Here is a 15,831-nt window from a genome sequence, read left to right as displayed (position 1 = left end):
GAGTGATTCAGCACTCCCTGCTCTCACAGCCATTCTTATCTCACACATTCCTCCCTCTCAACAGCACCCCAAAGCTGGGAGCAGCCACAGAATATGGGAGCCAAATTGCATGAGACATTGAAGCCTGAAACAAAAATGAGCTGTCCAAGAACTCAAACAGCTTTCCTGGCTTTCATATGCTCAGCACTTTCTCTCTCCACTTGGTGCATGAAGAACTTCAGCTGGTCCTAGCAGACCTGTGAAGTGCACATGCAAACATTCCTAGGCCTGGAGTTAGGCCTGGAGTTAGACCTGGGTCCATTAAAGTTTTCAGAGACATTTTGAATGTGTGCTGTAAAGTCTGATAAAGACTCTGCAAGTGACAGAGGCAAGTCGCTACAGGAGAGCCTGGATGGAGGTCTGAGCTCTTTCAGTTGAGTTTTTCAGCTCTGTGAATTTCAGTGTTGATATAACAGGACACTAAAAAGGAAGCAGAGTAGCTTTGGAGAGGAATCACTTAGCAACATATTCCCAGGTCAGCTTGAACTTAATGCTCTGCTTTGACCTCCAAACAAAGAGAGCATTATTATTATATATCACAGCTGGCTCTTACTCATTGCTCAATATAACAAAATAAAGTTGCATAAAAGCCTCTACAATGAAGTGTGTGGCTGGTCCAGCCTCAGAGCTGGAGAAAGGCTTGACAGCCTTGTGCATTTCTGCCCAGTCCTATGATTCCATGATGCCACGTGAGAGTCAGAACATGGGGACTGGGATATGTGACGTGCTCAGTCATGTCAGCACCATCTAGGAATCACTGGAGAGGCCTTTTCTATACTGGTCATGCTAGATTTTAAGGGAGATGGTTCTGCAGCCTAAAAGGTTATACAGTAATCCCTCACCTATACCAGTAACACCAGAAAATGTAATAGTTGCTGTTACATTCCCCCAGTGGGGCAATGGGTGGCCAATTCTGCAGCTTCGGTGCTGGCAGGAGTGGGGCTCCTCTCTTGTACAAAGGGAAGAGGAAGATCTGGGAAGCTCAAAGGCATTGATACAACCAGAACACAGCCAACACAGGGCAATTAGTGAGAGTTGTGCTCTCTTGCTCAGGACTTGAACAGAAAAGTGGTTTCTAATATCACAGAAAGGACTGACAGGAAAATTAAAATCTTTTGCTTAAGGGCACAGTCTGTGCTTTGTTAATGACCTGCTTCCATAGGACACATAAAAGCATCACACAACTTAAAAGGAAGGGAAAACACATACACTGCGATATCACAGTGTGGAGATTATGGGACAAGAAAAAAATCAGAGGAGGACATAGACCAGGCAGCACAAGCGAGTTTGGAGTTTGTATGACCACTACCTTGTTGATGACTTTCTGTTGCTGTGAGTGGTTCTGCCGGAGAGAAACAACTTCCCGCCAAAGAACTTCATTTTGCCTGAAAGTGAAACAGAAATTTTCCATGAGCACAGAAACATCGACAGCCCATGGTGCTGCCATGATGCACAGCAGATTCAACTGTGCAAAGTCTGTCTCACTTCGGAGTTCTTGCAGTGTTTGGCTCTTTTCAGGTTTCCCAAACAAGGTCACACAGTTGCCTTCCTTTTTCTTCCTTGACCTCAAAAGAACCATACACCAAAGCATGGAGGAAAAACAAATAAAGAGAAGCCAATATTTATAGGGGAAGGTAACAAGAGGACACATGTTTTTGTGGAACATTTGGGCCAAACTCAGAATTTCAGCAACGCCTGATTTGCGACTCTGAATTATTTGGATCACCAAGACTGTCCTTCCATGGAAGCCAAGAAAGCCCAACCTCTCCACAACTGCACCAGTGCTCCCAAAGACAACGAGACCCTATGGACAGAGACCCTGTGTATTCCACCTGCTTTAACCTCATACAAGTGGTGGTTCAAATGCATGTTTGGTAGTGACTGGAGCAGATAAAAAGATGCTCCTGCATCTCAGAGCCTTGAACAAGGAGGATGGTAATGATTTTATTACCAGGAGTCACTGACTTAACCCAGCACAGACCTGTGTGCAGCTTGCATAGAGAAAATTTATTTTCTGTCTGCAAATGAAGCAGCACAGAGGGGAGCTTACAGGCTTCCTTTAACAGTCAGCCCCAGTAAGTGGGATAGAGAGGTGTAGAGTTTATTTACTGTGCTGCCTTCAAGTCTGGATTCCAGCCAAGTCCATGCTGCAAAAGGTTTTGCCAGCCAATTTATCTCTAGAGTATATGGATGTACCTAAACTGTCAGGCCAGCAAAACCTATCATACAGGTGAAACTGATAAATCCTTTTGCATTTTAGTCTTTCTAGTGTGGATGGATGCTAGAACTGGGAAGGTAAGGTCCAGAGTTCCAAAGAGCACAGTAGAACAGCTTGTACAGCAAGAATGTCTGCAGTGAGCTTTCTGTACTGGTACTGACAGGATTTTCAGCAAAGCAGCATTCCTTAGTCTGACAGCTTGTACTGGAGTTATGTCCTAATTGTTCTTCACCAGGGTGAATTTCTTAACATGGATTCAGCCTGGGATTTCTCCTCTGTCTTAGTTTATAAAAATCATATTCTTTTCATCAGTTGAATGCAGTTTTGCCAGAATGGAGGGAGCAAGCAAGCAAATCAAAAGGGAGAATAAATTAGAATCAAGACCAAATCATTAATACTGGAAGTCCTTAAAATTAAATCAAATACAAGCCCAGAAACTCATTGCTGCTGTATCTGGATTTCACAGTGCAAACTCATGCATGTGCTAAGTCAGGGAGTCATTAAAAATTGATGTAGAATAAAAATATGTATCCATTGCACGCAAGGTGCTGCGCTGGAATGAAGTTTCCCTGTATGCAGTGCTCTCTCAAGGCCCAGAATGCCAGTGTCCTCTGGTGAGGTATGAATATCAGCTCTCATTATAAAAGAAAGGCTTTGGGTCTATTTGATTATTCAAGTGCTTTTTAAACAAAGCTCTCTGTAAAGACTAAAATTCTGGAGGCAAATAAAAACCTCTCCAAGTACATGATTTATAAAACCATATCCACTTCCTAATCTTTTAGTGACCATGTCTGAGTCAGAAAATCCCAGAGTCTCAGACAGCTGGAGGTCAGGCAGCCACATGCAGGAAGCATTGCATCAGCTTGGTTTGCTCTTATCCAACAATTCTGGCCATGTCAGATGACATAGTCTCAGGGAGATGAGTCCATGGACTAAATGATATAGAAGTTCTAATGTTATATATTATAACATACTATATTTTTTAGTCCAGTCATAAATTTTGGAGGTGAATGATGGCAGAAAGGTAATTTTTTAATATCTGGAGTGGACATCACCACACTTCTGCCAAGGACTCTTGTATGTGTGGGAGAGTTAAATCTTTATCACCATTTCCATCTGGAGGAAATAGTTATCTAAGTCCCCAGGTTATGCACATATTTCCTGCCTGACCCTCTCTGTGCTTTCCTCATCTGTGAAGGGAAAACATACAAGACAGAGGCTGAGCATTAATTCATATTTTATAGATTAGGTGTGCATAGAAATCCTACACGTTATTGTCTCAACAGGTCTGTGGTCAGTCCCTGGCTCCACATGCTCCCTGGGGAGGGAAGTGTGCAAGGCTCCTCCTTTCAACCATTCCCCACAATCCACCACCCAAGAGAAGCAAATGTCCGTAAGAAGCAGCCTGAGTAGGATTCAACTCACTGCTTCATGTCCTGCACTTGACACTCCATGTTCTCCTGCTGACTTCTCAGTATCTGTACCTCGTATAGCAACCTGCTGAGGTCCTCCTGGCGCATCTTGGTCTCCTCGCTTTTCACTACTGACACCTGAGGAAAAAAAAACCAAAGGTGGATTTTACCTGTACAAAAAGGGCCATGGACAGAGAGAGTCACTGTGGTGTTCAGGTGCAGGACTGTCACCAGCTGAAATACCAGGAGAGGCCACATGCCAAAGAGTCTGAACTATCCTAAGGGTACTATTGCAAGAGCCAGACAGAGCAAAGTGCAGGACAAATCTATTCATACAGAGGGTCTGCTGGCAGAAGTACATCCCCTGTCAGTGTGGGGACCTATTTCAAATCAGCTTGGGGGGAAAACAAAAGTATTTTGAAGATCAGGGAGGAATTGATCTAGATTGATTTAATCTTTCTACTTTAACTACAGAGATACCCAATCAAGCCTCATGTTTTACAGTGATGAGTCTGAGGTAATGCTTCACATTGACACACTACACTTGGATTTCCAAAAGGCTTTTGCTGAAGTCCTTTTTCAGAAGTTGCTATGCTAATTCAGTAAGAGAACTCTTTGGGGGTATTAATAACAGGTTAAAAGACAGAAAACAGAGGGCAGTAGGTTATCTCTTGTATAAGAACAGGAGATGGCTGTTGAGGACCCTACAGGATTTATGCCGTATTTCTCTAGGAAAGCAGTAACAATTCAAAGGCAGAGGGGTGGGAAGCAAGCCTGGCCCTGCAGCACTACACAAACATCTTGTGACACAGAGCAAAAGAGCAGAAAAACACAGACAAAACTGCTGCAAGCCAAGCCCTGCAAACCAAGAAGGCCCAGCCCAGGTGCACATGTGTGTGGGGAGGAAGGCATGATGCTAGAGTTATGCTGAGCAGGGTCTGGCAGGTACATGGTCCCTCCTCCCACACAGTGCCCCTCACCTTCCTTTTGATGTGCTCCAGGAGGTGCTCATGGCCCTGCAGGAAGCAGAGGTGCTGGAACTCAGTGTCGTCCCGCTCAGGCTTGACAAGCCCCCCCTGCTCAATGTTCACCACCTTCCTGAAGCCATCTGCACAGAGAAAACACAGCTGATGGGCCAACAGGACCCGGCACTCCCTCCACCTCCCACCCCCATCACTCTTGAGGACATTTCTGTTCACCCTCCACACTTTTTGAGCTGCCAGTGCTCAGACCTGGACATGCTTTTGGGCCATATCCACGAGAAACCCAGGGCAAGGGAGAGCCCTGTGCACCCCACTGAGCACCCCTGCTGCAGCCTATGCCATGAAAGCCTTTCCACCATGGGCATGTTGGTCTGCCAGGAGCTGAAATGCCAGCTCTTAGGGAATCCCTGTCTCAATTTGCAAGCCAAAGGAATTCAGGGAAAGGTTTTTCAAAGGCACAGACCATCAACAGGTGGCACTTTTGGAAAAAAAGGGTCACATGCGCATTTGGAAATCTGCTTTGAGTACTTCTCTGAAGTCCTCAAAAGGTTTCTAAACTGTATTTAAGGACTGGCCTAGAATTTACAGTGGAATAGAAAAGTTAAAACTTTACTAAGAAAATTAATTATTCGTTGAAAAAATTCCAAGAACTATCAGAAAATAGCTACATGTAATACAGTCACAGTGTTGAAGTGGCAGAAAGCTACACTTAACCCTCCTTAAAGGGGTGAAATTGTATGACCAGCAAGGCAAGGTTTGCAGGAAGAACTGTCTTTCACTAGTTCAGTGACATGGCTGGTGAAAGGGATAAGCTCGGGGCACACGACCCACAAGAGCAGCACATTCTGGGGGAGGTGCCACAGTATCAGGCTGCTGGATAAAGCTCCATATAGAATAAACTGGAAAATGAAGAATAATAGGCCATCAAATCAATGCAAGAGAATCAAAAACCTGGTAGGTGAAAGTTCTTAGCTCACATCCTAAAATGAAATCTAACAGAAAGTCCATGCTGGAATTTAAGGCAAACACAAGGAGATCACTGCCCTGGGATCTGAGCAGCAGATTCTCTTTGGCAAAATCAATAATGCCACAACAAGTCATATACATGAGACCCCAAACTTTTGTAAGCACTGTTCTCCCCCATGCCTCCTGTGCCACTGGCACCTCCTGTCACCACCGTGTCTGCAGGGCCCACCTGTCCTGGGCCCTGGGAGCTGCACTTACACATGTTCAGCTGCCGGACGAAGCTGGCCATGTTGTTGTGCTTGAAATACTTGGGCAGCACCTCTTTGGCAAAGCGGCCTTGGTCGAACACATGGAAGCTGGTGCCATTCTGCAAAGGAGATAAGGACAAAGGCAAAGTCAGGGGATCATCCCTGACCACGAGAGGGGCCAGGAGGAGTCCTACAGCAGGGGAAGTCTTGTTCTCTGAATTGTCACCTTGAAGCTGAGAAGAGTGACAACAGCCCTCAATGACAGATGTGCTCCTTTCAGTTCTGGTACAGTCAGTCCTCTGTGGCTGCAGCTTTGATCTTTTTCAAATTTTTGTCTCTGCTTAGTTGAGAATCCTGGATATGAGAAACTTTTGTGTCCAAAGGGCTGGTAGGTAGTTTGTGATGATCCCCTCTTGCATGGACCTCACAGAAACACTAGAGTCTTAAGAAGGCCCTGAAAGTGGGAATTGTCATTATAACCCCTGCCATAACTTTTTCAGGTCTAACCCAAATCCATCTGCTCCAGAGCACAGCAGTCCTGGAGGGAGCACTGCCTGGAGATAGGGCACAAGAAACACAGCAAGGCAAAAAGCAAATCACCTCTGGAGACATCACACTGTCCCAGAAGCTCTACGCACATTTCATTGACTATTTTTGATAGTAAACAGCCACAAGGGCAACCCACAAAATGTTGACAGTCATGTTTTCAGTCCAAGCTAGCAACACACATGTTAATCAGATAAATCCTCCATTGCTGGGGTTGCATTGCAAAGACCCATGACTGCAAAACAAGGCAAGCTGCCTAGGATTGCTGGCAGAGAAGAGGCACTGCAGGCCATGTGCTTCCCCTGCCTGGCCTTCTACCTGCTGGCAGCTACATCAGTGCAATGACATCAGCAGACATTAGGGACTTACCTTGGCTGCAGCCGGGTTTCGAGGGACAAGAGCTAAAGACACCAGAGCCCGCACCATGTTGGCAGGGCAGGGTCTGAGACCAGCACAGCACAGTCATCCTCCTGCTGTGTTCAGCGCTGTGACCAGCAGCCACAGGTGTGTCAGCCTGGGTGGGTATTTCACAGGGGCTGGTTTGTGACACAGGAGGACAGTGTTTCATAAGAGCCCTCAGGCTCTGTGCACAGTAGGAGGGTACCAGTGGTGTGTGAGTCCCACCATACACCTCTCAGGGGGTCTGCAGCTGCAAGGGTGCACTCAGGGAAGTCTGGAAGTCCCTAAAACAGGGAGTGCAATCAGGGCCATGAGACAGCTCAGTGACTAAAGAGGGGCTGCTGTGAGCCTGCAGCCTGCCCATGGCCACCAGAAAACAGCCAGCTGGCAAACCCTGCTGCCCTACTGGTTGCCACTACATTTCCATCACCAAACCGTGCCAGTTGCCTCTGTGCTCAGGCTCATTTGGCAGCTCTAACAATTAACACCCACAAACACACAGCTTTGGGTCAGCTGCACTTTTTCCTCCTTACTCACCACTGCAAACACTGAACATGACTGTGCCTCAGTGGTGCTCTTTGATCACGTTTGGGGTCTTTCCCATCATTCCTTACCCCATGCAGCAGAAGCAAAGGCTGCTCAAGCACCAAAGAGATTCACTGACAACCTGCACGCTGGAGTTATCCTCACAGAAAGAGTCTGCAGACAGGACAGCAGGGACCAGGGCTTCCCAACACTGCAGACACTGTCCTGGGGACAGAGCTGGTTTATTCTGCTTCCCTTGTGCTTCTGCCCCTTTACTCTGGGACACAGCTGTGTGTCCCAGGCTGGACCCACTGATGGAAAATGAAAAGCATGAGAGTTTTGTGTACCTCAACAACTCCTTTTGGCCTCTCATGAGAGGCCATTCCTTTGAATTCAGGGCCACAATGTTCTCAGAAGCTGGCACACTCAGAAAGGTCCCTACAGACACAGGAGACTTTGGGGTTACTGTGTGTTCACTGATGAAATGTGCACGTGTCAGTTTGTTCCCACACTGCAGCTGTGCCTTGGCTGTCTCACACCAAGGGAACACAAGCTGAGAGAAACTTTGGAAGTCTTCTCTGCCCAAAGCAAAATTACTCTGCAGCAATCATGGCAGATGCTTATCTTAACTGCCTTTGACAGAACCACCAGGACAGACATGTTGTGCTCTGACAAGACAAGTGCTAGTCCAGGAATTTGCCAGTTCTCCCTTACTGCATCTTCTATTTTAAAAATTAATTGAATTACTTTTTGTCCAATCTACCATGGACACAGAGAGCAGACTTTTCCTTTCCACTTTACAACAGACTTTAGTGTATATATAAACCATTACTGCATTTCCTCTCCATGTCTTCTACATGCTAAGAACAGTTCACAGGTCCTTATGGGTCCTATTTACTAGAAGTACTGATTATACCCAGAAATCTTAGGTATGCACACAATCTCTCAGCTCCAACATCACCAATGTATAGAAGCTGCAGAATATGAGAAACATGGAAACCTGCAACAACAGGAATATGAGACACCTGAAAGCCTTACCAAAACCTCCAAGGATGTAGTTGCAGCCTATGTTAGTTTGCAGTAAAACAGAGCATGGTGGTTGTCAGTCAAAAATAACACCGTTCTAAGTGTAACCGAGCGGGGACTGTTTACACAGGTTAGAAAATCATTCTAGCTTGAAAAACCTTATTTAAAACACATGATACCAAAACTGGGGGGTTCTCAGAGGTATGGCCATGTAATACCAGCATCAAACAACCATGATCACAGATATCAAGGCAGCTCAAATCCTATCTCAAGTTTTGCATGAAAACTCTACTGGACACAAATATTAGAAAGGCTGCTTTTTTACCACCCTTCTTTAAATCTGCTTGTGTTATAGATTCTTGATTTTGGAGAACAAGCTTATGCACACAGCTTATCTAATAACTCCACGCTGAAAACAAATCATGTTATTTGCAGCAAGTCTTAGGTCAAAAGCACAATGTGGTATCAAAGTGCTGTATGAAGGGGACAAATATTTTATTTCTGTGATTGCATTTAGTATATTAATGCCTCTGTGACAAATAAGAAGCCAAAGCAATCTATCCCTATGAAGTTGTACAGACAATATATACCCACATCACCATGACCATCACACAGACTCATTGAAAAATTAAGTAAAGCTTTTCCAAACAATTTAGGCTGCCAGTCTGAGATCTGTTTAAACTATAGGTTTGAGTCTGAGTTCAGAGTGCTGTTTATCTGCTGCCTTCTCGCTAGACATTTGTGAGAGGCTGCTAAGAAACACAGGTGTGATAATACAAACAGCAGTGAAACTTTTTCAGGGCTTTGCACATTTCCTAGAAAATTTTAGGGAGCCACAAATTCAAGCAAGGTGAAAAACATCAAAGCATCTGAAATTCTTAGAATTAGAATATTAGACACTTTTTAGGATGTTTCAAGTAAAATGTATAAATATTATAATTAAATCACCCACAAAACAGTTGCCCCTCTGAAACAGAAAAGCCACAATATTTCAGATAAATAATACCAAGTATATCCAAAAGTGCCTGTACTTGACTCCTGGTTTTTGTCCTCTGCCAGTAACTGGGCAGCACCTGCCAAGCAAAGGGCAGCTCCTGTGCCATGCAGTACTTGGGCCTCACACCTGGGTTCTCCCTGGTGTTGCAGGCATTAGTGACACCCAACATCTGTTGTACTTACAGAGCTCCAGCAGATGAGATGGTTCGTTTCAGGGTCTTCCACCAGCGTCCAGAGTTTTGTTAGGAAGGCTGGGACATTGCTGGAGTATCCATCCATCACCAGGGAGCTGGGTGAATCCTGCATAGCTTTGCAGTGTCCCAGCTACACTAACCCCATTGCTCTGGGCGCTCCTGCGTCCCTGCAAGCGCCTGCGTCCCACAGAGAATGAACCACCCAATTTTATCCCAGGCAGTGGAAAGTAGGCGTCCAGGGAGTCACATCAGCAGTGCTGCTCTCACTCTTAAAAACTCAGCACAATGGGATGGCATCACCAGCCCCAGAGAACAATACACAGAATGAAAATGCACTGCAGCCGATCTCGCAGAGCTGTGAATAAATACGCAGCGTCATGCAAAGGGAACACGTGCTGCCCACCTTATGCTGGGAGGTGAGCAAGTCACCAGAGCAAACCCACCTGCCGAGAGCCTGTGGGACACCAGGCACAGCAATCCCAGGTTTGTGAAGGCATCTGAATTGTTATTTTGGAATTTTCTTCTCCTAAACTTTGGCTGGCACAGACGAACAAGAGCTGGCCAGAATCAGGGCTGCAGATCTTCAGTAAGACTTTGAAAAGCCAAAATTGTAAGCAGGTTTAGCTACAGATCTCATGTTATTTGGCAACAGAAATTATTTAGCTCTTGCATGAGAAAAGAGGATGCTGAAAACAGCTACACATAGAATCTATTAGACAGTATGGTTTTATCATTAATATATATGTTTTAGATAGCTCAAAATACATGCTTGCAGTATGGCTTAATGCCAGGGTTATTTCAACTCAGAAACTGCTCTTTAAATAACATAATAAAATATAAAATCAACATTAAATTTTCCTGAGGTTCTTAGCAAAAACTTGTAAAGGCTAAGTTCAACATTCCTGCTATAAAATGAAGCAGAGTTCTTCACCTGATGCCTACAGAGTCCTTTAAGGCCAAACACTGAAAGAGTCAGGAGGTGAGAAGAGACAAGATAAGTGTCACGATAAGGATAACAATGCATTAATTTTTTCTTGCCATTTTCAAAGGGCAACTTAGAACAATATACCTAAGAATGTGGTATTTCCCCTAAAACCCAAATCACCATCAGTGACTGAAGAAGTCACTGCTTTTTTTTTACTTGCACCCAGCAAGTAACACAAATTTTATATAAACAGGTGTGAGTCATGCAAGATAACATCATCACACATAGAAGTCACAAGGTCAATAGTGCCATAGCAGAGTGGAGTAAATATTTGACATGCACTGGGAACAACAATCTGGTTATTCCTGCGAAGATGCTTGGACAGAGGACCTCATTCCTCTTAGCTGATCCCTGTGAAGTCCCAAACAGAGCTGGAAGAAACTGCTGCGGCCCCTTGTCTGCACACCTGGAAGACTCTGTATCTATCTCAAAGAGAAAGATAATAGAATATTCGGACAAGGATTTCTTCTGGGATGTAATGCCACAGTTCTGGCACTGGAGCAGACATTTTGCCAATTCAGTCAGGTTTAAACATGGGAAAATCTCCAAAACTGCAATTAATTCTCAAGAGTCCCTGTTGAGGAAAACCAAAACAGCAACAACAAAAAAAAGGGACACAGACACACATTAGGATTTAATTAACAAATCAAACTGGACTACAGAGGAGGTAAAAAAAAAAAAAAATCAAACTTGTAATTTCACCATGTTTTGAATTTGAACACAAAAAATTAGAAAAATCTCTTGGCAATTTGTTTCATAGTTTTTTTCAATCAATCCTAAGAAGCTGAGTGATACTTTTCAAGAGTTAAAAATGTTTGATCAAAGCTTTTTGGGGGAAAAAAGGTCTTTTTTCCTACAGTGAGGTTTTGCTACTCTGAGTAATAAAAATGCAAGGGAATTTTCTGGTAGTGCTGCACTCGTATTCAAAAAGCTGAGACAGATTTCTCAAACTGTGGGGGAAAAACCTCTTTGCAAGCAGAAGCTCTGCACAGAAAACAGCCTCACATATTCATTTTTTAGTGATAGTGCAACAGAAGGCCTAGAGTAGAAACCACCAGCTAATGATAGTGGTCCTTGCCTGTGATGAGATGTTGCAGTTTGGGAAAAAAACCTTTTATGACTGTGACTCCAGTTTGCAGAAACTGCACTTATAATGTCTGACATAATAAGGGAGAAGTGTATTTTGATCAACCTGTGGTTGCAGGAAATAATGCAGAAAAGTAAGTGCCTGTGAAGAAGGTTTAGAGCATCAGACCATTACCTAACTTTTCCATTCACCTTCTTCCAAAACATGTTGCACCTCTCTTCTAGATTTCTGCACAAACAAAACTACCACCATGACATGTTTTTTCAGCTCTCTCATAACCAAGCAAGAGATTTTTAAAAGCAAACATTCCCTTTGCCAGGCCAACACTGGAGCGTGGGCCAAGTGGCACAATCTCACTCTGAATTTCATGGCATGCCCTCTCACTGTGGAAGCCCCATGTCCCAGAGTCGCAGCATTACCTCAGCGGCACAGGTTTCATTTAAATGAAAACCTGTGCATCAAGAGAGCCTCGAAGTAGGGTCAGAGCTGAAACCCATGAAGCAAGTATGGAGTAGCAACGCCAAAAGCGTAACACAGAGGGGAACACAACTGCACATTTTTCTAGAATGTGCTGCTTTGAAGCAACTTGTTACTTTGAGTGTGAGGTGGCAACAGCACAGCAGCTGTACTATCTTATCTACCATCACATCAGCGACAACCCCCTTCCCACCCAGCCCAGCTACAGCAGCCAAGTGACACCATCCTGCTTCCTTCCCGGGAACTCAGCATCTTTTGCCATTTTCTCTGACAATTGCCTTGACAGCTCGGACACTGCTTTTCTACTTTTAGCTGCTTTTAATAGTGTCTCTAACACACATCTGCCAAAATGTTAAGGCAAAATGAGATCTCATGTGTTCAGCTCTTTTCGTTTTATGATTTCCTTAAAGCCTTTGGAGCCATTAAGAAGGATCCTGAATCCCTTAGACAGTAAGAGTGTGCTTTCAGCCTGCCACTGCTGCCAGCTCAGGGCAGCCTGTCCTATCCCAGCCCCCCAGGCAGACATGTCACTGAACCCTGACACCCCAATTTTGTGCCAGCTGAGCCCCACTGAGCCACAGCCTCTGTCCTCACTGCCATCTTTACTTCCCAAGTGGGAAACAACAATACGAAACTCCAAGTGCTCATTAAGCACTTTGATTTCACCCCATGGGATGCTCCCAGAAGGCACACACTCAGCAAGGGTTAGCAGAGGAGAAACGTGGGGCTCAGCTACCTATGCTTTTTTTAACCCCACAATATACAGCAGGCAGATTGGCTTCAAGGAGAAAACATTTACATGACATGGGTGGGTGATGCTCCCCACAGCAACTCACACTGTGGTTCCCACCTGGTTCTGGGAGGCAGCACTGCTTCAGGTTTGGTTTTTGTAATGAAATGTTGGGATGTCGGCTCATTTAACCCCATCAGACCTTAAATGTTTGAACCCACTTGCTTAAACTGTTAGCAAGTAAATGCTTTGTTTCCAGAAGCACTGGCACCATTAGGCCTGCTGACCCTGAAGGGGTCTGTGGGCACTGCCAGTTGCCCTGGATCTGACCCTGTGAACCAGAGCACCCAGGAGATCCAGCCCAGATTAACCCCTTTACAGATCTATTTGAATCCTGTTTTTCCTTTAGCAAACAAATTAAGTTTATATTGTTAAAATACTGTGTCGGCGATTGAATGACAGATCCAGATTGGCTGTAGTAGGTCAGCTGGCCGTGCAGGCCCCGCCGGCCCATCTCTTCACTTCTCACATGCAGAGAGCCACTCGCAGCCCTCGCCATGTGCTGAGTGGAGCCACGGCCCCGCCAGCTCTCAGTGCCGCTGATCCCGCCCGTCCGTGGCGTGGGGGAGGCCGCCAGCTGCGGCCACGGTGCAGCTCTGCCATGTGCTCGCTGCTATGGTTCACCGCCGCGGCACAGATCTGCCATGTGCTCACTGTTATGGCTCGCCGCCGCGGCACAGATCTGCCATGTGCTCGCCGCTATGGCTCGCCACCGCGGGACAGATCTGCCATGTGCTCGCTGCTATGGCTCGCCGCCGCGGCACAGATCTGCCATGTGCTCACCGCTATGGCTCGCCACCGCAGGACAGATCTGCCATGTGCTCACCGCTATGGCTCGCCGCCGTGGCGCAGCTCTGCCATGTGCTCGCTGCTATGGCTCACTGCCGCGGGACAGATCTGCCATGTGCTCGCTGCTATGGCTCGCTGCCGCGGCACAGATCTGCCATGTGCTCACCTCTATGGTTCGCCGCCGCGGCACAGATCTGCCACATGCTTGCTGGCACCACGCCGCCATGCACTCACCAGCATGTGCTCCCCGGCGTCGCGCGCTCGCTTTCCCCCCACCACATCTACCGCCGCTGCTGCTGCTGCGCTTTTGCAGAGAGCGAACGGAGAGGGAACACGCTACCAGGACGGGACCCCCCAGCTCCAGCCACTCCCCGCACCCCAGCTCCAGCTGACGCCGTGTGGCGCAGGGTGGCGCGGGCTTTTCTACGGTACCGACCGGCTTCCCTCCAGGGTCAAACAGGTCGGGGCATGAGGGGCCATCTTCTGGTTCTCTTCCTACAGCCTCGACAGACTTACGGTCACTCGCTGGCAGTGCAGAAGGGCTTGGCCCAGCTGCTACGGTGGCACAAGCAGCTTTCTTTGTCCGGTCTCTGGGTGCTGCATGCACTATAAGCACCTTACACGCTGCCCTCCACAGACACAAAAGCTCCGTCAGCGCTGCATTGCCGGGTGTAGCTCAGTTCCACAACGCATCTGAAGCATCCCATGTCCGAGGATTAAAAATATTGGTCCTATCTAAAGTTGAATTACCGTCTTTTGCCCAGAACGAGAGTCTGTTCAAATCTGTAGACTCAACTTTCCTGCAGTGTTTCTTTAAAATCTGTTTAACATCTCTGGGACGTTCTGTTCCTAGGATACTCCATCCCCTATGCCCTCCATGGCTCATCTACAATTTGTAGGGATTATCGCTGGCCAGCGTTCCTGCTTCTTGCAGCAGCACTTCAAGTCCCATGGGGCTCACCGATGGATGCACAGGTAGGCGTATAATAAATTCCTCACACAGGGAGCACCATTTGTCAGCGACTGAATGACAGATCCAGACCGGCAGGGAATCTGAACCGTTTATTCAAAGGAGTGAGTTGGTTTTATACACTTTTCTAAGGCACACTATTTCCTTATGGGGTGACCTATCCCATGTTGCCACACCAGCAACACACTTTCTCAATGTCCTTCTATGGGGTGATCACTCGCTGTTCACTTGTCTGTCGCTCCTCTCTGTAGGGGTCTGCCATGTGACACCTCCTCCCCCCAGGGCCCGGTGGAGACAAGCCTCTGTGTGCCACCATGTGCTCCTTTGTTCTGCCATGTGCTTCTGCAGGCAGGTTTTACAGCTCACAACTTAATTTGACATTATTAATTCCCCATAATACTGATGTTGTAAAATAGCATCAGATATATATGTATTTTTAGTGTTTTTAAATGCTTCCTGCTTTTTTTTTGTAGTTCAGTCTCCCAGTTTGCACAAACCACTGCCAAGCCAGAGTGATGGCAGCTTGCACCTGGGCACAAAACCTGGCCCCCAGGCCCATGCCAGCGTTTCACCAGCTGGGGACAAATAAGGGAGCTGCTGTTATCCTTCAGCTCACAAGGCAGCTATGCAAGGCAGATGTAGCCTGGGCAGGAGGTTTCTACCTGAGTTTGAGCAATGGAGACCCAAATCATGCTTTGATTTGCACAGAACCTGTCTGTGGACTCGGGAAACGCTGCTTCTTTCTCCCTACCTATCCAAGCTCTCATTTAGCAGCACCACGGGGGAAGCTGACAAGTCCCAGCCGTGACTTACCAGCCTCGCGTGTGTCAGCCACAAGCCATGCAGGGGCTTAAAGCCACCCCACTCGCCTCCATCCCTAATGTTCCAGGGATATACACCCGATCCCAGCCCTCAGGCAGCTCTGGAGCCACCAACAGAGTATTTCTGATAGCTGACATAGCCTGCCCCACACGAGAGACCAAGCGGCCGAGCTGGGTGGGCCTCGTGGCGGGGACACCTGGAGGCGTCAAGGCCCGACAAGCCCCGGCCGGGGCTCCCCCGCAGCAGCCCCTGCCCTGCGCGGGCCTGGGGCCGCCACCGGCTCGGGCAGGCCTGGACAAACAGAAGGGATGAAAGGGAAGTGCGATGCCGCTGGCCATTCCACGGGGCTGCTGGGATCA

At 46.8% G+C, this 15,831-nt stretch overlaps 1 protein-coding gene across 4 annotated transcripts in view; it reads right to left on the bottom strand.

The window, feature by feature from the left end:
• Positions 1–15,831, bottom strand: part of HSF4 (heat shock transcription factor 4) — a 33,172-nt gene that overhangs the window by 12,918 nt on the left and 4,423 nt on the right. For 2 of the 4 annotated variants that reach the window (XM_042027418.1, XM_042027420.1), the window contains 4 exons: positions 5,877–5,985; positions 4,650–4,777; positions 3,683–3,807; positions 1,349–1,424 (listed from right to left, as the gene is read on the bottom strand). In XM_042027418.1, the coding sequence (XP_041883352.1) occupies positions 1,349–1,424; positions 3,683–3,807; positions 4,650–4,777; positions 5,877–5,985 (438 nt within the window). Of the gene's footprint in view, positions 1–1,348; positions 1,425–3,682; positions 3,808–4,649; positions 4,778–5,876; positions 5,986–6,092; positions 6,321–9,541; positions 13,729–15,831 lie in introns of those variants that run through there. The other 2 variants (XM_042027419.1, XM_042027421.1) reach the window with 2 other exon arrangements.

Source organism: Corvus kubaryi, unplaced genomic scaffold (assembly GCF_017639235.1).
Source record: "Corvus kubaryi isolate FWS band 111438036 unplaced genomic scaffold, C.kubaryi_AGA036_p1.0 37300, whole genome shotgun sequence".
NCBI classification, from domain to species: Eukaryota; Metazoa; Chordata; class Aves; order Passeriformes; family Corvidae; genus Corvus; species Corvus kubaryi.
The sequence above is the reverse complement of the archived record's forward strand: the minus strand, read 5'-3'. Positions and strand labels throughout refer to the sequence as shown.